This window comes from Lepus europaeus, unplaced genomic scaffold (assembly GCF_033115175.1).
Source record: "Lepus europaeus isolate LE1 unplaced genomic scaffold, mLepTim1.pri SCAFFOLD_560, whole genome shotgun sequence".
NCBI classification, from domain to species: domain Eukaryota; kingdom Metazoa; phylum Chordata; class Mammalia; order Lagomorpha; family Leporidae; genus Lepus; species Lepus europaeus.
The window spans coordinates 29,137-54,000 of record NW_026909440.1 but is presented as its reverse complement, the minus strand read 5'-3'; the positions used below and the strand labels follow the sequence as shown (position 1 = coordinate 54,000).

General features: G+C 47.5%; 1 protein-coding gene across 1 annotated transcript; it reads left to right on the top strand.

Moving 5' to 3' along the window:
• The first annotated feature begins 8,552 nt into the window (after nucleotides 1-8,552).
• Nucleotides 8,553-22,357, top strand: LOC133755562 (putative neuroblastoma breakpoint family member 5). The gene is made up of 12 exons (XM_062185638.1): nucleotides 8,553-8,927; nucleotides 10,599-10,698; nucleotides 12,351-12,565; nucleotides 13,595-13,643; nucleotides 14,478-14,701; nucleotides 15,748-15,802; nucleotides 16,055-16,221; nucleotides 17,600-17,657; nucleotides 18,780-18,835; nucleotides 20,382-20,436; nucleotides 20,631-20,797; nucleotides 22,347-22,357. Exons 1-12 carry the CDS (start codon nucleotides 8,753-8,755, stop codon nucleotides 22,355-22,357), a joined length of 1,332 nt encoding a protein of 443 aa, XP_062041622.1. The 5' UTR covers nucleotides 8,553-8,752.
• Nucleotides 22,358-24,864: the final 2,507 nt, after the last annotated feature.

The following is a 24,864-nucleotide window of genomic DNA, read 5'->3' as shown; positions in this document are numbered from 1 at the left end:
GTCTTCCATCCACTGGTTCACTCCCCAGATGACTGCAACAGCCGGAGCTGGGCTGATCTAAAGCCAGGAGCCAGGAGCTTCTCCAGGTCTCCCATGTGGGTGCAGGGGCCCAAGGACTTGGGCCATCTTCTACTGCGTTCCCAGGGCATAGCAGAGAGCTGGATGGGAACTGGAGCAGTCAGGATTCGAACTGGTGGCCATAATGGATGCTGGCACTGCACGCAGCAGCTTTACCTGTGGTAAAGACATGTAAAATTTCACATTTTAATACTGATGTTGTACACTGTTTTACTTAATATTTTGGGGAGTAACTGCCTCTGACTTCAATTCAGGAGGATACTTTTTTGTTGCTAGTATAACCTGTTTTTGTAATGGCATTAGCAAATAAAGGGATGTTTATTATTCAAACAAAAAAGTGTGTTATCCTTGCTGATTGTTAGCTATGAATATGACAATTATTAATTGATTTACCCACAGTCTCCTGTGGAGGCTCTGGGATATGGGGTAACCAAGGCAGATAAGAATCCCTACTTTTTGTGGTAGGGGCTTGGGAAAATCGCTTTTTCTTTCTGGGAGTCATATTCCTCATTGGTATGATAAGGCAATGGAGCTGTCTGGGGGCCTTTTCTGCTCAGTTTTCTCTGAGTCCCTGGGTGACCGAGATGAGTGTTCAGTGTGCACTGGGGACTGTGGCTAAGAACTTGTACAGGTGGAAAAATCAAGGGACAGCCTAGCATGGCTTGTAAGTTCATCTTTTCCAGAATTATCATGATGATATCCAGTCTTGATGATAAGTTAAATTGCATTGCACACATCACTACTCTTTTATTGTTTTTAAAAAAATTAGCTATTTGAACGTCAGCGTGAGAGAGAGAGAGAGAATTTTCCATCTACTGGTTCACTCCCCAGATGGCCCCAATGGCCAGCACTGGGCCAGGTCAAAGCCAGGAGCTTCATCTAGGTCTCCCATGTAGGTGAAGGGGTCCAAGTATTTGGGAACAGACAGAATTGAGCTTTCTACTCTAACTTCACTCTGCAGACAAACATTCATCCTCTATCCCTTTCTCCAGCCAGCAGCTTCTTTCTCTGAATCTTCATGTCTTGTGTTCGGTCGGTGTGGTGAGAAAAGGAAAAATGCTTCCTTGGGTACTGAGAGAAGGAAGAAGAATACCCATGGAAAAGGCACACATAGGTACTCTGAGCAATAACCCTGGACCCAAACATGGTCCCTTCATGCATCACAGAGAGGGAGGGAGGGAGGGAGGGAGGGAGGGGCAGCAGTCTTCCATTTGCTGATTCACTCCCCAAATGATCTGTTAGTTTCATAGTTTCAGATTTTAGATTTAGATCATGATCCATTTTGAGTTGATTTTTGTAAATTACAATCCAATTTTCCCAGTCCAATTAAACAGATGTGCATATCTCCAGGTGTTGTTTTCCACACCTTTGTCAAAAGTAAGTGGGATGTAGGTGCATGAATGTCTAGGGTTCTCTCTTTTCCATTGTCCTGTGTGTCAATTCTCATCAAGATGGTTGAGTGTATAATAAGGCCATTGATTTTGGAATTCCACACTGTGTAGCTAATAAAGAATTAATAACCCAGAACACATAAGGAATGCAAACACTTCCCCTGTCAGGTGGAGGCCTCACAGCAGGAATGTGGGGTTTCCCTGGGTCATGAAGGGAATGTGAATGAGTTGTTGGAGGCATTTGTTACATGTGGATGCTGTGTGTGATCCCTTCCATCTGTGCTGCTCTGACATGAAACACACTGCTTATCTGCCCCCATGTGCAGTGGCCATAGGGTGGCAGTGACAGTGACTCTAATTCAGCAAGGGCAAAAATGGAGGCTACAAGGAAGTCATGGATCCAAAAGTTTTCAAGTTGAGATGGGCAAACCCATCAGGAGTTCCTGGGATAGGTTTCAAGGCCAGGGACTAATCCTCTGTGACGTGGGGCCTTGCCCTGGGTCTCAGCCTGCAATACTTCCATCTTCACTTGAGCCAGTACTTGTCCTTTCTTCTCACACTCCCCTGATGTGTGTCTTCTTCGTGGTGTCAGCAGCCTTCTCTTGGTTGTTTTGCACATACACCTTACCGGAGTCAGCCTGCCAATGCCCCATGCTTGGCTCTGACCAGTTTATGAGGGGCTGTTCTCATGATCTCAGGCACCTCTGGAAAATCTTTATTGGCCTGATTTCCATTGGTCATTGTGGTTTTTAATTTTTTGTCTTTGAAACTAGCAGCATTGCCTAGCAGAAAAGCTGGGTCCACAGAGGTCCAGAAGGAATCTCTACTCTCCCTGGCTCCAGGAGATAAAAAGAAGAACGTGGGTCTCCACACAGAAATGACCTCCATGAGGTCTGACACTCTCCAGCACTGCAGCAGAGGAGAGAGCCTGAGGGGGAATCCCAGAGGTAAGGGAGCACACAGGACAGGCAGGGCTGTGTCAAATACTAGTCCAACTTGTGTGTTCTCTGGTCCCTTTCTATCACCCAGTGATGGAAAACAGACAGAGCATAAGTAATGGGACAATAGAAATGTGGGAAAAGCTGTCCAAGGAATGCCCCTCATACTTTTGTTTGTTTTTAGCGGCAGAAATAGCAGTGCTTTATCTGAAGTCCACAAAACCCAACAATGCATTCTTGGAAGACAAGAGCCATGCTCGGGACAGTGAAGCTGGAAGTCAAAGCTCATGGGGCGGCCCTCCCTCCATCAGGTGCTGTGGTGTCAAGACAACCTTTTAGTCTCTATGGACCTCAGGTTCCTCATCAGTGAGGTAAAGTGTGTATTGTTCCTCTCAGAGGTCCTGCTGCTTAGGTTCCTCGGAGTCCCTGGGGAACCACACATGCCCTGGGAACTGAGTCTGAGACCTGACCTGGTCCTCCTCTGTGTCTCCTCCCAGATCCGGAGCTGAGTCCACAGCCTGAGAAGCCAGAACTGAAGGTGCAGATGAAGGACGATGAGCAGCTCTCTGGGACATGAGAATGACCCAGAGAATGACAAGGTAATGTTAGGGTGAAACCAAGTGTGGGGGAGATGAAGGACACATTGTGTCGGAAACCTCAGGGGATACTCAGAAAGGCCTACTCCACTGTCCCGCTCCTGAAGGAGCCACCTTCCATGAGCACTGAGGTCAGGAGAGAAACTGACTCCACAGTGAACCTGTGCACCTGGCCAGGGAGATTCTTGGATGGAATCAGAGCAGGTTTATGCTGAACAAAAGCTTTCCATGCAAACTAGAGTTCCTGGTAACTTCAGTGTCGCCACCAAAAAAAAAAAAAAAAGTGAGAGAGAGAGAGAGGGAGAGAGAGAGAGAAACCACACCCTTCCTGCCCTCTTCAGCTAGGTACATTTTTCCACCCATGCTCAATTCCGCCATGCAGCACACTGCAAAAAACAATAAAATGGCAGTGGTGCATCCCCACGGCCCCAAAGTAAGGATCCCCATGATCCCCACATGGGGCCAAGACCTATGTCCATTGTTCACAGTGCTTTTGCTTTCTCTGTGCCAGAGTGTGAAAGCACTCACAGAACTCAGTAGCCAAAATAATTAATCATTCATCTGAGAAATTGGCAAAGGACCTGAGTAGACATTACTCCATGAAAGGAATACCCATTGCTACCAGGTGATTGACAAGTTGCCTGTTATCAGTACTCATCAGGGAAACACCATTCCAAACCACAGAGGGATAACACCTCAGAACCATATGGTTAGCTGTTGTCCCAAAGACAAGAGAGAATAAATGTGGGCAAGGGTGTACCAAAAAGGAACACTTTCACATTATGTGTGAGAATGTTGAGTGGTATGGCCATTATAGAAAAAATTATTGAAATATTTTTGAAACGTTAAACTAGAACTGTCAAATGACACATTCCTCCTTCTTATGGGTATATGCGCAAAGAAAGAAAAAAAAAAAGGTATCAGCATTTAGTAGAGATACCTGCAATCCCTAGTTGATGCCTTATTCACAGAGGCCAAGATGCAAACTGCCTAAATGTCCATCAACAGAAGGCTGGTTAAGAAATCTTGCTGGCTATACATATGGCTTGAAAAGTATATTTTAATAAAAGGATACTACAGACTTTTCATGACACTTTGGAATCACTTGAAGCTTTTGAATTATTCTTATACATTTCTGTGTGTGTGTGTGTGTGTATATATATATATATATATAGAATATGTCACAATACATTATACATGATAGATGTATGATTATACTTAAATATATGCATTTATATGATGGAATGCTGTTCATCTCAAAGATAAAGGAACTCCTGTCATTTGTGAGTAACTGGATGAAATTGGAGGACATTATGGTAAGTGAAATAAACCAGATACAGAAATTATAACACAGCATGAAGTCTGTTATATGTGGAGTCTGAAAGAAAAAAGGAAAAGTGTTGAATATGTCGCAACAGCAAATATAAGAGAGGGCTTCAAGGTAGTGGAGTCTGGTGGGAAGAATAGAGAGACGTTGACCCAAGAGTACAAAGTAGTAGTTATAGAGAAGAACTAAATCTAGGGTTCTGAAGTTAAGCAGGAGAATCTGACTTATTCGTGGAGCATTTTATTCTCCATTAGAATGAGAAAGTCTGAGAATTTTCTAACGGTAGATTTTGTGGGTTCTTACCATGTGCAGGCACATAAAGGTTAACTGTGAGATGATGAATATTTTATTTGCTGGTCTAGAGTAATCATTGCACTCTGGATATGTACATTACAATATCATTTTTAAATATTTTAATCATTATTTTAAAAGATTTATTATTCTATTTGAAAAGCAGAGTTACAGACAGAGAGGAACACATACACACTGAGAGGGAAAGACCTTGCCTCTTCTGTTTCACTCCTCAAGTGCCTACAACAGCCAGGGCAGAGCCAGGCCATAGCCAGGAGCCCAAAATGCCATATGGGTATCTCACATGAGCTCCAGGGCCCAAGAACTTGAGCTGTCTTTCACTGCTTTCCCTGGCACATCAACAAGGAGTTGGATCAGCTGAAAGTGGAGCCGCTGGGATTTCACTAGCACTCATATAGGAGACCAGTGTCTCAAGTGGTGGCTTAACCCACTATGCCACAATGGTGACTCTACATCTATTTAGACATCAGATTTTAAAATTTGAAAAAAATCCCAGTTTTGATCATCCACTCAAATGGAAACCTTAAAATTTGCAGCTTTGGGGACTGGCATTTCATTCAGCAGTTAAGTGGCTTTTGCAATGCTCACATCCTATATTTGAGTGGCAGGGTTTGAGTCACCAAAGGGTTTCCTGTCCAGATTCCTGCTAATGTGCACCCTAGGAGGCAGCATAGGATGGATCAAGTATTAGATCTCTCAGTTCTCAGGGTACGGTTTAACAACTTGCCATAGGACTCCCCCATCCCTTAAGCTGCCTGATAAAAAGAGCAGCTTCAGTGTTATAGAGTACATGGACAGGATTAAGTGGTAAAGTGAACATAGAGATAGGACCAAGTGTTAAAGTGATCATATAAATAGGACCAAGTGTTAGGAAACAATAATAGAATTCCAAAGGAGGGAAGAGTCTAATAAGAAAAGTGGTCCATACGGCAGACTCACAGAATGAATAGCACCGTGAACTCAAAATATCCCCATAAGGCATTCCAGTCTGGCTGGAAAGCCCACGAGAGCATTTCAGGCATGGGAATCTAAGACCCTTTGGCAAAAAATTCCCTACATATAGGACACCTGTGGGTGAAACTGAAGTGGAAAGAAGTGGCCACTATGAAGGATGCACATTCCCTGAAGGGAGGAGAGAGCTTCCTCTTTGCTTATGGCCTTGTTGAGTTAGGATCCAGAAGGCTTCTGTAGCCGAGGCAGCTCATGTCAAGCGCCCTGGGTGAGCACTGATGTCAGACATAAGAGTGTGATTTGTTAAAGACACAGTGAGAGCCACTGTGCACTGCCCTCTGTCCTCAAAGCTGTATCAAGGGACTTACTAGTAGAACTGTTCTCCAGAATCACTTCCTTTTAGTGCATTCAATGGAGGATATTCTTATGTCTCATGGGTTAGAGGGATGTCTAAGAGCTCACAACAGATGTATCATCCGTGGGTTCTTCTTTGGAGACCATTAAGTTTCTAAAAGGAAAGAAGGGGGAAGAAGGAAGGGAATAGCAGGAGGCGGCAAAAAGTGAAATCACCTTTGAGAAGCAATACCCTTGGACAGCCCTTTGCTAGGCTGTTGAGTAACAGTTCTCTTAGTTTTCTTGTTCCATTCTGTCTTTTTTTTCTTTCTCAGACTAAACAGGGGAGTTGGAGGAAGAAGAGGGGAAGAAGGGGGAGAATAGGTGGGAGGGCAGGTAGGTGGGAAAAATGACTATGTTCTTAATGTTGCATTTATGACATACATACAACATTAAATATAGAAGTTAATTAAAAAACTACTTCAAATATGTAACACCCATATTCCTCAAAGTAAGTATGCCACCATTATATAAATAGTTGCAATAATTATATATAAATATATTATAAAAAAGCAGGCCAGCGCCGTGGCTCACTAGGCTAATCCTCCACCTGCAGCGCTGGCATCCCAGGTGCTAGTCCCGCTTGGGACACCGGTTCTGTCCCGGTGGCTCCTCTTCCAGTCCAGCTCTCTGCTGTGGCCCGGGAGTGCAGTGAAGGATGGCCCAAATGCTTGGGCCATGCACCTACATGGGAGACCAGGAAGAAGCACCTGGCTCCTGAATTCAGATCGGCGCGGCACGCTCGCCACAACGTGCCGGCCATAGCGGCACTTGCGGGGTGAACCAATGGAAAAAGGAAGACTTTTCTCTCTGCCTCTCTCTCTCTGTCTCACTGTCTAACTCTGCCTGTCAAAAAAATTTAAAAAAAAATTGAAAAAAAGAATTGGGTTCTTCCCACACATTGGCAGAACAAATTGGAGTTCTGGACACCAAGTGTCACCCTGGCCAAGCCTGACTGTTGCATGCATTTGGGGAGTGAAATAGTGATGGAACACATAGCCTTGGTTGTGTTTCTGTGTGTGTATGTCTCTCTACATCTGGATCTCTACATCTCAAATAAGTATAATTAAACAAAATACATTTTCATTTTCATAAATTGCTCCATGTTATAAATTACTTGTTTCATCCAAAGGGCAAAGAGACAGAGAAAGGAGATCTCCTGTTGACTGGTGTGACCCTAGGAGGCCTGAGCTAACCTGGGCCTGGCCAGGCTGAAACTAGGACTGGGTCCATCAGGATCTCCCACCTAGACTGCAGTGACACAAGTACTGGAGCCGTCACTGCTGCCTCACAGTGTGTGCACTGCCAGGAAGCTGGAGGGGGGAGCACAGCAAGGACTCGGTCCCAGGCACTCTGATCCAGGTGTGGGCACCCCAGGTGGCATCGTAACTGCTGTGCCAAATGCTTTGAAGAACCAAAGTGACTCCATTTTAAAACAATAAAAAAGCAGCCTCCGTTTCCCATAGCAGACCCAGATCCTTGTAAAAGCAGGCATTCAGGCATTCTGGAGCTATCACAACTCACCAGGGACAGCGAGCTCGGTAAACCAAGGACAGCACAGTAGAGATTGCTAAACGAAGTAACTCCCTGTACCCAAAACTTCCATGCTGTATGGAACTGTTTTTCTCCTGCTGATGGAGCCCTTTTTTCCTTTCAAATCTCTCCCAAAGAAAGACCGGGGCCTCACTCCTTCATCCGCTGTGCCGGTTGGTTGGATGGGGTCCCTGTCATGGCTTGTACTCCCGCATAAACCTTGCTTTTGCAGTTCGGTGTGATCGACTCTCTGGGGGTCTCTGCGGGGATCTAACGATCTGGGCACAACCTATTTTTTGGTGCCCAACAGCTTGTGCCAATTTCAACCTCTTAGAAGAAAAAATAGTACAAAGTCTTTTCAACTTGAATTAAATTACATCTTTTAGGTAAGATATCCAAATTATATGTAATACAAGAATAATTTCATAAATATCCTAATATGTTCAAATTTCCTGTTCAAAGTCATTGATAAGAAAATGAATAGACAGGCCAACATAGGGAGAAAACATTTTGAAATTGCATAGGTGATATAACACTTCTATCCAGAGAACTAAAAGAGCTCTCAAAATTCCTTTCTAAGGAAATAAACTGATCCATTTCTCATGGAAGCTTAAAATTCAGGATTTCAAACAGGTAGAAAAGCCTTGAGATCTCTTTAAACAGCAGGTGGGGTGACTTCCTAACAGCCCTGAGAAAGGAAGGCTTGTTGGGACACATTTTCTGCCTTGGTATTTTCATACACATACACGACTCTATGAGCGACACATGCTTAAGTGATTGGGGGACATGGTCTGTGGTGTCAGCGCAGGATCTATAACTGTGAGACTGGCAGATGGGTAGGTTGTCCCCACCAGTGGGGGTCTTGTGCCTCTACCTAGCTTAGGCCCCTGGAAGGCAGAGTTCCAAAGATTCCGTGACGCTCTCCACCTTCTAATTCTGTGATGGCAACGGCAGACCGTTAGCTGCCACACAACAGCCAGTCCTAGCAGAGACTGAGCTACAGGCAGTGCCTTCAACCTAGGCTTTGGCAGTTTTATCCTTGTTTGTCCAGAGAAGAACTTCCCAGTGTTGTCGGGCTGTGGATCAGGTGTTTCACATCAGTAAGTGAAGCTTGACAGCTATTGTCACCCCTCAAGCCTACCTGAAACTCTTGGATGTCATTTGTTTGACCCTCGCCTGCGTTTGGGTTTCCTCTCCCCAGTCCCTGTTGTGCTGCTGTGACACACCATCAGCATGGCAGGATCCCACAGCCCTGCATCAGATCCCGTGGCAGAACTGAACGACCTCGAATGCCAGCAGTTGCAATCCCAGCTGGCAGAGAGCCAACAGGACTACTGGGAGCTCAAGGAGAAGTTTCTCGTAGCTGAGGCTACAAACTTTGCCCTGGCCAAGGAGCTGAAAAAATACAGTAAGTTCTCTCGGGTCATTTCACCACAGTGATGATTGTCCTGTATCTTCTCGTGAGGAATTAAATGGCCTCACTACGTGATTTTTGTCTGCTTTTTGTCGAACTTAATTTCTTCCTGACCACACTCCCGAGCTGACACACAGGGTTTCGCAAGTTTTCCTAGCTAGCAGTGAGGTATAGGGTGACAGGAGTGCTGAATCTGTCATGGATTCCTGATGAGGCATAGAGCTGCCTGTTGTCCTCAGGGTCAGGCTCCACCATACTGAGCGCATGTTTATGATCATCCTGTCTGTGTCAGCTCCTGCAGCCTAATACCCTCACTGTGGGCCTCATTTCTGGGACTAACGCATTTCACTCAATTCAAGCTTCTGTTGAGTTCCCATTGGCAAAGCGCTGTCCTAGGTCCAGAAGTGGACGTGTGTTCAGAGTGAGCAGGATGGGCTTCCAGAGAGACAGAGAGTCTCCTGTGCACTGGAACTCTGGTATCCACGGGAACAGCCTCGGACACAGCCTCCCCACTGGGAGCAAAAAGTCCTGCTCCTGGAGCACAAGTTCTTCTTCCAGAAGAGGAAGACCCTGTCTGAGACCTGGGAGTGGGAGCAAGCACAGGGTGTAGCGTGGGGAATCAGGGCCACTCACCTGGGTGCCCCCCCATTGCCCACCTTCTCTGTAACTTGGATTTCTCTCCCATTCGTAGGTGCTATCATAATTCCTGCCTCTGTAGATTGTCCCAACAAAATGCGCTCCTTCTTTCCTATACAACTCCAAGGATGGCTCCTTGCTCAGGATCAACAGAATCCATGAGGCCCTTATTGTACTGTTTCTAATTTAGTAGGGAGTATACTTTTTATCAGCCCATATTGCCTCAGGGCCTTACTTTGTTAAGCATTGTATTCTACACAGTTCCATGAAAGATGGTCCTTTAAGTCTGAAATAACAAACACTTGAAATCTTTCCCAATTCAAGGGAAGAGTCCTACACTCTTATCAAGCTCCCAAACATACAGAAGGTGACGACTTCGTGCCCCAGGTTCATGTTTGTCCTGAGATGCTGCAAGGCTTGCTGAGTCCAGTGGCTCATGATTCAGTCTGAGCTCAGGGGCTGGGAATTCTGATTCTGTAAACACCAGTGGAATCACCTTGTCAAGTCACCTTCTGTATCTTTGAAGTCCTTTTTTCTCACTTTATTGGGAAATAGTGGGGCCAGCACTGTAGGTTAGCAGGTAAAGCCGCTGCCTGCAGTGCTGGCATCCCATATGGGTACTAGTTTGATTCCAGCTGGTCCACTACCAATGCAGCTCTCTGCTATGGCCTGAAAAGCAGTAGAAGATGGCCCATGTGCTTAGGCCCCTGCATATACATGAGAGACCTAGAAAGAGTTCTTGGCTCCTGGCTTCAGATTGGCACAGCTCCAACCTTGCAGCCATTTGGGGAGTGAACCAGCTGATGGACTCTCTCTCTCTCTCTCTGCCTATGTCTCTCTGTAAATCTGCCTTTCAAATAAATAAATAAATCTTTTAAAAATAGGGACTATCAAAAGCTAGGTAGTGAGGTGATGAAATACAGATGTGAAACCCCCAATCTGGAGCCTGGCCCTGGAGTTCTTTTGGACTTCAGCAGGCACTGACTACAAAAGCACGTCCCTGAGTTCTGCGTGTCTGTCTTTCCCCAGATTGTGAGAAGTTTAAAAACATCATTGAGTCCATACTGACCAAGAAGCTCCACTTTGAGGAGCCGCTGGCAGAGAAGCCCACGGTCCCAGAGCTGCTCAGGTAAGGGTCTCTGAGTGGGGCAGGCAGGTGGGAGGTGTGTGGGTGTCTCCAGTGGGGCAGTTCAGAAGGGAGAACTGAGGCATCTCAGGCATGGAAAGCCAAGGCACTGTGGCAAACAATGTTCTCCATGTAGGATCACTGTGGGACCCCAGACAAAGCAGTGGCCATCAAAGGAGGATGTACTTTTCTCTAAGGGAGGAGAGAACTTCCACTTTGCTGATGGCCTTGTCTAAATACGGACAGAGCTTTCAAAATGCTTCCATAGTCTAGTCAGCTCATGGCATGAGCCTTGTGTGGTTCCTGACAACATACAGAGGAGTGCTAACTGTTAAATGAACAGCAGGAGTCACTGTGCACTGACTCCCCATGCAGGACCTCTGTCCTCAATGAGTTGTAGTAAGAGAGTTACAGTGAAACAATTCTCAAACAGTTTTTATTCTTGTGTGCGAATTGTTGAAGTCGTTACTTAATATAGAGTTGGTCTTCTGTGTACAAAGTTCATTGAAAATGCATCTTAATGGAGAGTGAGATTGAGAAGTAGAGAGGGAAGAGGAGCTGGGCTGGCAGTGTGGGTGGTACCCTGGGTATGGGGAGAAGAACTCTATTCCTTAAGTTGTCTGATGCAATGTATATTCCTTAAAATAAATGAATGGATACATTTTAAAAAATAAATGGTAAAAATTAATTTTACAATGAAAGTAAAAGTGAATAGGTACTTTGAAAACATTCTCCCTTCAGGAGAAATTAAAATGAAAATACATTTTTCCCTCCTCAATTACCGTATGTCCCAAATAAAATGGTATGAATAGATAATAATAAAAAAAGACATCATGGAGTCCATGTTGACCAAGAAGCTACACATGGAGAGCCCCTTGCAAAGCAGCCCAGGTCTGCTGAGCTGCTCTCTGGAGGGCAGGCAGGTGGGGATGTGTTTCACTAGTGGGCAGCCCAAATCAAACACTGAGCCAGCCTGTGCCAAACCAGGGCAGAGAGTTACAGCAAAGCCCCGTGTCTCGGACATTATGGAACAAGGAGGGAGCAGAGGAATCTGAATTCAGAGCTGCAAGTGCGGAGAGTCTGTAAGTAAGGTGTCCAGGTGGATGGGCTCCCATGGGGCCCTCCTGTTTACTCTCTCTTCTGCAACAGGAAGTCCCCGTGGCTGTGTTTCTGGGAATCCAGTCACCAGTTGGCTTTGGTCCTCTGTAGGTGGTGCTACGCCTGTTCTCTGTTCCTCCTGTGTTCTCCTGGTTCCCTTAGTGTGCAGGTGCTTTTCTGTGGGCATTCACCTCGAGATGGAGCTGCATTGGGTCTTCTGGGGGAGGAGGAGGGGATGCTGGGCTCCTCTGTTTGGTCGTCTTGCAATCAATCCTCATTACCCGATCACCTCCTGATATAGAAGACTGATGCTTAGCTTGGCCCTGCCAGACCTTCATTCTTGTTTCTTGCCATGTAACCCCTGCGTGCACCATGATTCCCAGTCCCTGCACTGTACACTGTGTGTCTTCCTACATGGAAATGCCTGTGGCTGGAAGGAGGAACTCAATTAGCACCTTTATGAAGACGAGGAAGGAAGAATCCTTGCACTGTTGAAACACAGAGAACTTAACACTCATCCCTTCCCATCTAGAACGTTCTCCACTCTTGCACCGTAGGCATTGCCGTGGCATCCTTGAAGATCAGGATCAAGAACTTTCCCAGTTGCGTCCCAAGGTCCAAAGGGGGAGAAATCTAGCCCACATCCTGCAGCAATACCTGAAGGACGTGCGCACCCTGCATGACCCTGAGACCTGCAAGGGGCAGGGCTTCCGACGACTACTCACCGAAGCTGTCCGGCTGTCAGCGTGCCTTGAGGACCTGCTTGGAGCAGGTAAGCTGGGCCCAGGCTGTCATTTGAGAAAGCCTCAAGGGCTCAGATGCATTCATCTCTCTGCCATGGGCATTTGCCTCAGCATTTCTGGGTACTGAACACGTGTGCCATGAGAAGGTCAGCACTGCTTGGGAAAACAGATGGGGCAGATAAGTCTTTCAAGCTTGCAGTGTCCCAAAGGTCTCCTCCCTTCCTGATTGTGGTTGTCCTTTGGGGCAAGAGGCTGGGTCCATTCCCATAGCAAGACCAGAAAGACCTTGTGAAGTGAGGCCGTTCTTAGGCTGAACACAGTCACTGAGCTAAGTGAGAATGGAAGCCTCCAGCTCTGTGCTCAGTGTGGTTCTCAAGCTGTAGACAGGGGATTGCTTTCTCCATCTGGGGTTTCTCTCTCCTCATTCACTAAATGGACCAAAAAATCTGGTGCAGAGCAGATGTAACCATCAAAGGTGGAAGCTGTTGCTTGCATGTTTCCCAATAGGACAAAGGCCCTCCTCTCCCTGGGAGTGCCAGCCCAGGCACTAGAGTTAGTAGAACTTCTGTGAGGAAAGCTGTTGAGAAGGGAACTCATAGCACAGAGAGAATTTCCTCTAATGATACAGCAGAGAAAACTTGGAGGGCCTGTGAGGGAGGGATGGAAGTCGGGTTCTTTGCTTCTTCATGACAGGTGGAGGTTCTCTGTGAGACCCATGGGAATATTGAACCCATGCCTTGGACTCCCACTAGTGGCAGGATGAGGGATAACAGGCAGAAGTCCCAGGGAAGCTTGAGAAGCTTCCAGTGGTATGGGAGCAAAGGATGTTGGCCTAGTTTCAGGCAGAATCTGCCATGATTCTGATCTCCAAGTGCAGAGACACAAAGCCTGATGGACCACAAGAGAATGGCAAGGTGTTTCTTTAAACACAGAACATTTGAAGTTTTTGTCTACTATTGGCCCATATGTAGATATTCATATGCACACAGAGGCCACCTCGACTGTAGTGGGGGTGGGGGTGGTAATACCTGATTGGACATTTCTGAATTTGTTTACAGAAAATATTGAAGAGGAGGAAACACCAGCACAAGGACCTGTTGCTGACAGGTAATAGTGAATGATTAAGAGCTGGCAACAAACGGATGAAGGAGGCCCAGGGTCTGCTAAAGAACAGAAACGGGGCCGAGACAGTCATGGAGTTGAGACGCACGCATAAACACAACTGCAGATTGTGTTGAGTCCTTCCTTGCCAACTAGGAAATCCCCCTGTTAAAGTGGTTGTCTGCTGTCCTGGTCCTAGTTGCTGATAGGATCCATCATGAACTCACAGCCTTAGGTGTTGCCTGCACACACAGGGAACCCCTGTTCTCTGCTTTCTGGAAAAGCAGAGGAATATGCGCACCTGCTTTCTACAGAGTTAGCTGAGGTTCTCATCAGAGAAAACTAGCAGAGAGGCCATGTGCAAAGGGAGCAGTTAGGAAGACTCCAGCCACGTTCAACTGCAGAAAAGCACCTCTACAAAGCCATGTTTGCTGTCCTGTGACTTGGTTAAGAGAAGGCCCAGAAGGTAGCACATCTCTAGAATCTGCCAAGCCCCTAGGGCCTTGATCACATGGCTGCAGGACACTGCAACAACCCAACCTGAGCACAGGGTGTCAGCCCGCGTGGCTGTCACTGTGTGCTTGTGCTGTGACCGTACCATGCAGCGACAGTGGAGGCTGCTTCCACATTAGCTGCTGTGTATTGAGTGTGATGAGCAGAGCCTGAACTCTTCCCAGGCCCTCTCCCCCTAGGCAGCCACACGGTGTCCAGAGTGGAGGGAACCGCCTCTCTGCTGTCTATGACCGATCGCTTATGCACCCCATCCAAACCAGCCAACTCCCTGCTGTCTCTTCCTTCTTGGTTTAATCTCTGTCATCCTTATCCCACCTGGCTTCTCAGGGAGCTCTTGGAAGTGGATGAAATGGAAACCGCACAAAGTTCACAGCAGGAAACATCTACCACTGGTGCTGTTGACCACCTGCCGAGTGACTCCTGCCTGACTGGCCTGACTGAGAGCACTGACCAATGGACTTGTGATGCTGAGGACACCCACAGTGTGCTAGGTGTAGATGGGGAACACGCCTGTTCGCACCAGAAAGAAGAACCTGTCACCGTTCTCCCAGGTAGCCTCTCCATTCTTTGTACACAATGGCTCTCAGGTTGAGGGCTGCTTTTGAGCACCGGCCCTGCAGACACAAGTTGGTTTCAATCAGGGTCCAGGTTGTGGCACTGAACATAGACATCAGGAGAGTCAAGGAGCTTCCCTCCCCTCAGATGCTGTCTGTCTCACTGCACCCTAGCCTATGGGAACACACAGAGGCCCTGTGTAGGAAGTGCCTTTCAGACACTCTAACTTAGAAATAATGCCTGCTGTCACCTGCAGTGATATCATTCTGCTCTACTGCTGCATCCCTGGAGTTCTAGCCCCATGCAGGCTTTTGGTGACACTTCCCATGTGTGGGCCAAGTTGTGATCCTAGTTTCCCTACTACCACCCCTAGTCTCTATCTCCTTTAAGACAGCTTATCTTAGCTATGCAATCATCTCAAAACCAGGGCATAAAGTCCTTTATACCGTACTTCCTGTACAGTTCAAAAAACATAGCTCATCCAAGAACGTCCCTACAAAATCAAAGTTCAATGTTTCTCTATAACTGCATAGATTTATTTATGTGAGGTGTTATGGAGTTCATTCAGCCTTCTATAGAAACTCCTCTACCCTAATTCACCATGATCAGTCTGATAGGATGAGTCAGTACTAGAGCAACACTCAAAGATTTTAGATCACTAAATCCTAAAGGGCCTGGGGAGAGGGCTCTTGAATTGCTTGTATTGTTCCCATAGACAAGAGGGAGATTATTCATGAGCCACTCTTAGAATAGCCAAGGTTCTGTGTGGCATCAAACAGGTTTCAATTCCAGGGCATGCAGACTCCATGCATAGCTCTCTCCCAGTGTTCTACCTCCTCTCCACAGTCAGCAGCCTGGGTCCTTCCATGAGAGCAGCCTGACAACTGCAGTTTGCCTCCTAGGATGATCTTGGGCTGGGAGCTCAGAATCCCTGAGGACCATGGCAGGCTGTTTCTGTCCCCTTGGTAGTAGTGGCCATTGGATACCCGCATCTGACCCAAAACCTGCTTAACCTGGTCAATCTCTCTGAATTTGTTTGCAGAAAATCAATATGACGAAGTGGAGGTACAAATGCAAGACGTCACATACACCTCCAGGTAACTCAGAGGCCGAGTAGACACTGTAGCATGGACTACTAGGGAATCGAAATGCTGGAGAAACTGGTGACTAGAGCCATTTGGAAGATTCAGCCAATGATGAAATGGCTCTGTTCATAACGTTCCCTTTTGTATTGTTTCCCTCTATATCCCCCTTTGAAAGTCCCTCCCATATTTTAACCTGTAGTCTGATGACAAAGTCACTTCTGTACCTGTGTGTGTGTCTTCAGTGTCTCTGCCCTCCCATCTCAGCAGGGAGCTCCCAGAGCAGCAAGAGCGGGAAGACCCAAATGACGCGCTGGACGAGCGCTACCTCACTCCCTCGATTTTTCCGGTCGTTTCTGAGCCTGACCATTCCACGTGGAGCAGCTGGTGCTCCCTGGAGCATCAGGACGTGCTCTCTGTTCCAGATGCAGACCGTGAGTCCCCCACTGCGAGGTGACACAACCCCCTCTGCTGGCCAAGGAGCCTGCACTACCCTTGCACTCATCACTCCCACCTGCCTGAGAGGGCTCCTGGACGTGGGAGGGTCTGAGACATTCTCATCATCTGTTCTTTTTCAACCAGTCTGTTGCACAGGTGTGGTTGGCCCACCCGGCCTTGCTGTCTTCCCATTCCTCGTGTGGCTTTGTCACTCAGATTCCAGTGCTCAGTCATTGCCAGCAGAATGTGACAGATGCACACCAACCTAAGCAGCACATCTCATGCTTGTCTCTGCCATCCGTTCATAAGGAAGCAGACCCCTCTGCCCCCTGCAGTGTTGATCACACGAGTCATTCCGCGTCCCTGGCATGTGACATTGTTTCCTGTCAGAGCCAGCAGCACGCTTGTCTCCCTTGCAGTCAAGTTACTCCCCCTGTTTCATTGAGCCCAGCCACGTTCTCTGTCCCTTCAAAGTTGGCATCATTTCACCTATCACACGTACAGAATGTTCTGCCATTCCCTTAGTAGTGTGTCCCGAGGCTGCAAGTCTGAGACCTGTGCTTAGATTCCATGAGTAGCCCAGTTTTCTCTTGTGCTGCACACATTCACTCTGATCCCCAGAACTGAAAATTCACCTGTTCCACCTTTTATCTTATCCTCAATGTACAGAATATGGTAAACCACAAACTACCAAGATAGCTTGATTGAGAACCATGGGCACTGCACTTCCTCTCATGGAAAGGAATCACACTAGGAACCAAGCGTCTCCAGAGAATATTACTTTAGAATTGATTTTATCTTATGTAAGGCAGAATTAGAAGGAGAAACAGGGGGAGAGAGAGAAGCAACTCTTGTATACTCTGGTCTGCTCCACACATGGCCACAATGGCATCGGCTGGACCAGGCCCAGGGAGGAACTAGGAGTTTCCTCCAGGTCTCTTTGTGGGTGCAGGGCCCAAGTACTGGACCATCTTGTACTGCCTTCCCAGGTGCATTAGAGGGATCTGGATCAGAAGTAGAACAGCCAGGACTTGAACCGGCATTGTCATGGGATCCTGGGGTGGAAGGCTGCAGCTTTACCTGCTATGCTGCAGCACCCACGCATGGGAAAATTTATGTTTCATTTGTGTAGGGAATCAGGTCAGCGATTATTGGTGTGATGACTGGAGGAATAGGGAGGTTTAGCTCATGTGTCAAGAAAAATGAACAAGCTAGTTCCCTCAGAAATGACCTCAACCCTCTCGACAACTCCTATCTGAGAGGTCGGCAGTGACACTGAGGATACTGGTGTGCTGTGTCAGTGCTGGACAGCGCATTGTACAGGCCTTGAGGGCATCATCTTGGATGACTGTGCCTATTTGAATTCATTTGCAGAAAAGGAAAATGACAATGATGACGTGGAAGTGGAAACACAAGCCCTGTCACACTCCAGGTGAGTCTTAGGAACCCTGGGCAGCGAGCTTAGTGCTGACACGGGCAGACTCCAGGTCCAGAGAAGAAGAGCAGTGCCACTGCACATCTCCCATCCATTGAGCCAACCCTTCGGTACCCGTCAGCACTGCTCTCTGCCATTGTTAGGCTATTAGTCTGGGTTTCCACTTCTCCCTACCTTTTCCATGTAATGACCTGCAGCAGGCTGACTCCATGAAGGAGCCTCTCCAGGGATTCCTTGCCATCAGTGCCTCTCTCGCGTGCAGTGAAGGGCAGGGTGCTGCTCACTGGTCTCCTCCTCTCATGAGCTTCTCTGCACCCCATTAATCACGTGAAACCACCTGACAGAAAGTAGTGCCTCAGCACTGAGAATAAGACTGACGGCTAAAGCCGTGATAGTCTGCAGTATCCCTAAAGGTGAATACATTGTCTGCATGTAATTTACATAAATCTGTTGAAGCCAGTTTTCATTTTCCAAATACTCATGGGTACTAGTGGACCAACTGAGAGTCATTTCTCCAGCCTGACTTCCTAGTGACCTCATCACAGAGGAAATCCTCTGTTTCTCTCTGCTTCTGTCTCCATGCCCTTTCAATAGCTCTGCTACTCACCTATCACCCCAAACTTAATACTCTTTCTCCAAGAAGGTGAGAGTTCTGTTTGCCTGTTTACATTGAGGTCAAGCAGTACAAATAAGCGTAAAGAAGTCTACAAGCACACTTAGATTTAATAGCATTGAATATTTGGCTGTAGTTGATTCATGTGTAAATATTATATATCTACACACACCTACTGTTCTCAGTGCAGGCAGTGGGGTTTCTGTTTTACCTGCCTACTGTTTGCCATGTGCTTCATATGAGCACTTCATTTTTCCTCACATAAAGGCTGCCTTGTGTTAACGTTCAGTTCGTCTACCCCAGGTGGTTCAGCAAGGAGCCTCCTCAAATGGAAGACATTGCATCCTGTCTGCACCGTTAGCAGCCAGTCCTCCCCAGAAATGGACAAAGTTGTGGGTGGCCCATTGCTCAGCTCAGCCACTTCTGGAAGGCCTCCTCTTAGGAACAGCTTGGAAAGGGGCTTTCTGTCCCCTTTCTGTTTCTCACCCACCTTTCCCTCCCTCCAGTCTCATCAGGGAGATTCCGGAGATTGAAGATCAAGATGTCTCACAAGACTCTCACGGTACGTGTTTGACTCCTGCACTTCTTCCAGAAGCTTCTGACTGGTCACCCCACCTTGTGTGCATTGCAATCATAGACCAATCCTTTGCCTGGCCCTTGTCTGTAGACTCAGTCCACTTGTTTCCCCAGACATGCCAGTGATGTGGGTGGTACGGGTATTCATACTTAAAACTTTTCTTCTGTAACAAATTGCGTTGAAGAATTTCAAATATCAGTAGAACAGTTCCAGTCTGCAAACAAGAACTTCTAAGGCCCTGCACAGCATCTCCCACTAGGAAGACGTCAGTGTGCTTCATCCCTGAGCAGGGTCAGCACCTCATTGAGGTTCTCAGATAGAACTCCAGCTCAGGAGTGCCCCATGGCCTGAAAGTTCCTGGTCTCTCACCTCAGGCTTTTTGCACTCAGGGTCCCAGTGAGGCATGCCCATCTCCATTTCTGTCAAAGATGGTTGCTGTTTCGCAGAACAGAGTTCCCTGGATGAACATTTCTAGGCTCCAGTTGCGCCCGGGATGTCTGACTGCAAGAATACAGGAGCTGCTGATGCTCATAAAGCCCAAGCAGTTTGGTTGGCAGTTTATGCACAGAATGATCACTTTTGAGAGTAGGTCAACCTTCATCTCTGTCCCTGGTGACTGCTCTGTCCTTGTACTCCTGTCCCCAGTGAGGATGAGTGAAGTCATTGCTATGTGCCAGACCTACAGACTTGTGGTTGTAGACTCAAAATCCTGAATTGAGCTGTAAGCAGGAGTTAGAATTCATTATTGTTTATTTGTTATGGAACAGAGTAGTGACCATTTCACAGCAAGCTCAGCAGCATGTGCCCAGGTGGTGTTTGCTTCCTCTTGGTTAGAACCCTGGAGGATGACTGTTGCCACTTGCTTACTTTTTATTCAATCTGAAACCTCAGCTCTGCCCTTTGACTTCCATGCTTGTCCAGGCCACAGCATCCATATAGGCATCTCTGTCCTTCATGTTCTCAATGGTGTTTCCATTTGAAGATGAATTGACCAGGGAAGAGTTCATCCAGAAATACATGCTCTTGAGTTGCTTGTGTTGTTCCCATAGACAAGAGGGAGATTATTCATGAGCCACTCTTAGAATAGCCAAGGTTCTGTGTGGCATCAAACAGGTTTCAATTCCAGGGCATGCAGACTCCATGCATAGCTCTCTCCCAGTGTTCTACCTCCTCTCCACAGTCAGCAGCCTGGGTCCTTCCATGAGAGCAGCCTGACAACTGCAGTTTGCCTCCTAGGATGATCTTGGGCTGGGAGCTCAGAATCCCTGAGGACCATTGCAGGCTGTTTCTAAGGGTTCTGGACAGAGGTTATTGAGATGGTGATCCAACTGTGACCAGGAGATGTGATCCGTTGCCCAGGATGGCTCACAAGCCCATCTCCTGATGTCGACTCAGTCCTCCTGGAGGATTTCCCGCAGTCTCCTGTTCTCACACGAGAACAATCTGTCCCCTTGGTGGTAGTGGCCATTGGATGCCCATATCTGACCCAAAACCTGCTTAACCTGGTCAATCTCTCTGAATTTGTTTGCAGAAAATCAATATAATGAAGTGAAGATGCAAGAGCAAGATGGCACAAACACTTCCAGGTAACTCAGAGGCAGAGCAGACAGTGTAGCATGGACTACTAGGGAATTAGTAGCCAGTCTTCCCCAGATAGAGACCAAGGTTTAGGTGGCCCATTGCTCAGCTCAGCCACTTCTGGAAGCCTCCTCTTAGGAACAGCTTGGAAAGGGGCTTTCTGTTCCCTTTCTGTTTCTCACCCACCTTTCCCTCCCTCCAGTCTCATCAGGGAGATTCCAGAGATTGAAGATCAAGATGTCTCACAAGACTCTCACGGTACGTGTTTGACTCCTGCACTACTTCTGGAAGCTTCTGACTGGTCCCATTCTAGGAGCACCTGGTCCTCACTGGAGAAACAGCATGTCTGCTCTGCTCTTGTTGTAGACAGTGAGTGCTCCATTGTGAACGGGAACACTGCACTGGTCTCCCAGGTGGCCTCTGTATTCTTGGGTTGCTGCACCTGTGTTGGGTGAGACAGACCACTGTGCACTCAGGCCCTGGGGACTTACCTCAGTCTGGATGTGGCTCTTGGATGGACTTTGTTCATAGTCATCCAACGGGGGAAACCCTTGGCTGTCACCAGGCCCACTTTCAAGGTGCAGCTTTTGACATCAAGACAGGGAAGGAGGGGATGGGAAGGCATGATGGCAAACGCGGAGCCACCACCATCTCTCTTGGAGAGGCTTCTTTAACAAGTCACTGTGATGTTCTTAATTTTGACAACAGTTGCAATTGTAAACAGCATCCTCCAAACTTCTCAGGCTTAAAGCTTTGGCAGTGTGTGCAATGTTTCCTTAGTTATCTGAACTAGGTCTCCTTGGTCGGCAGACTCTGTTTTCTCTGAAGCAGCTTGGTGCTAAGCACAGCAGTCCGGTCCCGCACCCTGTGTCCATGGTGTGGTTTTCTTCTTCTGCTTAACAGCACTGATTTGTGCTCATATGTGGTCTGTAGCTTTAATCCAGTGTCTAAACTCGGCATTTTTTTCTCATGCAAAGCCTCCATAACCTTGCACCAGGACAGGAATCTATCAGTATCTGAGTGAGGCTGAGGGGTCCCTCACATCATCACAGGCAGAGTGCCTCTTGTTGAGTTGGAGCCCTGGAGTATGGCTTCATGGGGGGGGGGGGGGCAGAGAAAAAGTCCAATTTCCTTGAATCTGAGCTTCGATGAGGTTTTACACTTTCTCTCAGGAGGAATCTTTAGGGTTTGAGGCACCTTCACTCATCAAATCATTCTGTAGGAAAATCAAGAAATCCTGATGCCCTTCCCTGTTTCTCAATGTTCTGCAGTAGAATTGGCAATGACAGTTGTCCCCCCAATGCTGTAGATCAGCAGGCACCTGTTCTTGGTGAGACCATGCACTTTTCCTCTGTACAGAGGTACAGAGATGTGCAGAGTCATCCCAGGTCACAGCAATTCACACCCAGCTATGCAGGCCACTCTCACGGGCATCTGTGCTGTGCTAGACCCTGTGCCGTCCTGATCCATGCAAGCCTCACTGGACCTCTGCTGGTGGAGATTCTGTCCCCACCTTGGGGAGAGGATCCTGAGGCTCAACAAGGTCACTGTCCCAGGTCGCCCCACCTTGTGTGCATTGCAATCATAGACCACTCCTTTGCCTGTCCCTTGTCTGTAGGCTCAGTCCACTTGTTTTCAGCAGACATGCCAGCGATGTGGCTGGTATGGGTATTCATACTTAAAAGTTTTCTTCTGTAACAAATTGTGTTGAGAGAATTTCAAATATCAGTAGAAAAGTTCCGGTCTGCAAACAAGAACTTCTAAAGGCCCTACACAGCATCTCCCACTAGGAAGACGTTGTGCTTCGTCCCTGAACAGGGTTAGCACCTCATTGAGGTGCTCCAGATAGAGCTCTAGCTCAGGAGTGCCCCATGGCCTGAAAGTTCCTGGTCTCTCATCTCAGGCCTTTTGCACTCAGGGTCCCAGTGAGGCCTTGAACTTGTCTTTGCCACAGACCCGTGGTTGTGTGGCTTTGGCTCAGAAACACCCAGTGCCAGTGCTGGGCAGTTGAGGAGGGTGGCAAGTGCACAGACACTGTCTCAGGAGGGAGATGTGTGTGCTAGGCCAAAGCAATGCCTTACCTCCCACCTGGGCTTTCTTCCTGACTTTTGTGTTTCACCTTCGCTTGTCTCTCCATTCTTCAGGTGCCTGTAACTAGGTTCCCACTTCAACTGACCAGAAAAGTGGTGGTCACATAATATGTATTATCTATATGACATGCACTGAAGGCGTATATCCTATGAATAGATGTGCTTGGTGTCTGTTCAGCGAAGCATGTGCATGCATGAAATGCATGTGTTCTTGTGCTAGATTTGTCCATTCCAGCTGTCAGTGGTCCCCTGTCCTTGTCTCTCATTACAATGCCCTCCAGGTTTGATGATCCTGCTCCATCCTCCCCAAACCTTCCACAGATAGCCAGTGTGGTTTCTGTGCCTTAAAAGCTTAAGAGCTGTGTGTTTTATTAGTCCAACTTTGTTGAATATTGTGATCATCTGAGCCATGTTTATTACTTTTGCCTAGTGATAAATATTCAGTGAATATGTATAAAATGAACCCGAATGAAAACATTTTGGTATCTGTGCAGATTTCATCTCCCACTTCGGACATGACTGTCCAGGGCCCCTTTCCTTACTTGTTGTCCCTCTGCTGCAGGCCTGACTGCCAGAGAGAGAGCATGAATACCAATCCTGATGGCTGTGCTTCTATTTCAGAACTGAGTTTGGTTTGGAACGGGAAGACCCGTTCCCAGCTGGAGGGAGGTCCTCACAAAGATCTCATCACCAGCACCTGTGAGAATCATAGCATCAGCCCCAGCGATGTGCCGAGTTCCCCAAAAGAAAATGTTATCAAAGGAAAATGGAAGCCCAGGAAATGGGAACTGGCCTGCAGGTTCCCTGGCCTGGAGATGAAGTGCAAACCGCAGCCCATGGAAAGGAAAATCGCATGCCAATTCCCTGGCCTGGAGATAAAGGGCAAACCACAGACCAACATGTGGGCACTGGCATTCAGATTCCTGGGCCTCCCTGCCTAGGATCCAGAGGTAATCCTGTGTGTGTGTGTCTTCGATGTACTTATTCCTTCTTACACTGGCCACCAGATTGTAGCTCATTTCTGTTTGTTCAGATAGGGTAGAACTGTAACCTCTCTGTTTGGATCAATAATTTAAAATAGAAGATACAGGAAGAAATCCTTGTCCTGTAGAAACCTGACCCACAAAATAGGATACCTCCCCTCATAATCAAGTGAAAATGTTTCACGTTGAACTTTCTCCCTAAAACATGCTGTTCACCATCCACTAACTTGATTGCAAGTCCTCTATTGGGTTGAGAAATATACATTGAACAATCACATTTTATCTGATTTTATTCCTAGGTCAATTTCCAATGCAGATTCTTAGGTCTCATTCTCCCATGTTTGTCCTTCCCTCTGACATGTACACAAACATGATATTCTCAAAAAAGAAAACTTCTCAGCAAAAAGTGATAAAAGAATGTGGAAACTCTAGGATGACTAAAAAGGTGCCTTTTTTAAAAAATTCAGTTTCCCTTCAGAGTTTTGTGAGTCTAGCTACTGGGCACACTGCAGAACGGTCCTAGGTGGATCTGGATGTGGAATCATCTTCAGAGAAACCTGGTGTCTGTTCTATTGACATGAGTTGTGCTGTGGTTACACTCCAGGCTCCCTTTGCTTACTGCAGAAAACGTATCCGTTTGCTAAGGCAACAGAAAGCAGGAGGAAGTGGGGTGACATCACTCACTCCTGGTTAGGAAAGGTCAAGGGCCCTGGTTCCCCAGCACTGCAGAGCTGGGCTGGAGTTCAGGGCAGGATTCTGCTCATTTGGCTGCCACTTCTCTCTCAGCAGCCCAGGGCTGCCCCTTCAGCCAGTCTCCCCACTGGAATTGAGTTTGCCCCTGGCCTCTGCCCCACTGTGGCCCAGATGCAGGCTCAGCTCTCACCTGGACCTGACCCAGCTCTCCTTTGATTTTTCTTCTCTCCCTCTTTCAGATCCCAAGTACAGTTGGAAGTATAGAACAGTATTGATGATTGTAACATCCCCACCTATTCAACACATCTAACACAGGAGCTCCGCTTCAACAGCAACCAGAACACCAAGAACGCAATTTCAACCCCATGAACTGCCCTCGGCTATTTGTATCCACCAGGCTGCTTCCCTGAGAGCTGGCACCGTCTTCCACCTCCAATCCGAGCAAACACCTAAGGAGACCCAGGCCTGACTCCACAGCTGCTCCAGAGAGAACACCACCTGGCTCCTCTCCAACTGCCTCCTGTAGAGATCTGGGGTCAGGAGGAGCTGGAAGCAAACAGCATAGGACCCTGGGCACACACTGCCTTTGGATGGGGCGAGCTCGGTGTGGGCAGTGTCAGAGACACAGCGCCCTGCGCACAAGGCTGCGTGTGAGCAGAGGAGAGGATCG

What these genes read in the sequence shown, in the direction of transcription:
- LOC133755562 (XM_062185638.1), top strand. Translation starts at nt 8,753, where the DNA reads ATGGCAGGATCCCACAGCCCTGCATCAGATCCCGTGGCAGAACTGAAC. An exon ending in TGAGGACCTGCTTGGAGCAG is followed by an intron (nt 12,566 to 13,594) that starts GTAAGCTGGGCC and finishes ATTTGTTTACAG; the next exon opens with AAAATATTGAAGAGGAGGAA. An exon ending in ACCTGTCACCGTTCTCCCAG is followed by an intron (nt 14,702 to 15,747) that starts GTAGCCTCTCCA and finishes ATTTGTTTGCAG; the next exon opens with AAAATCAATATGACGAAGTG.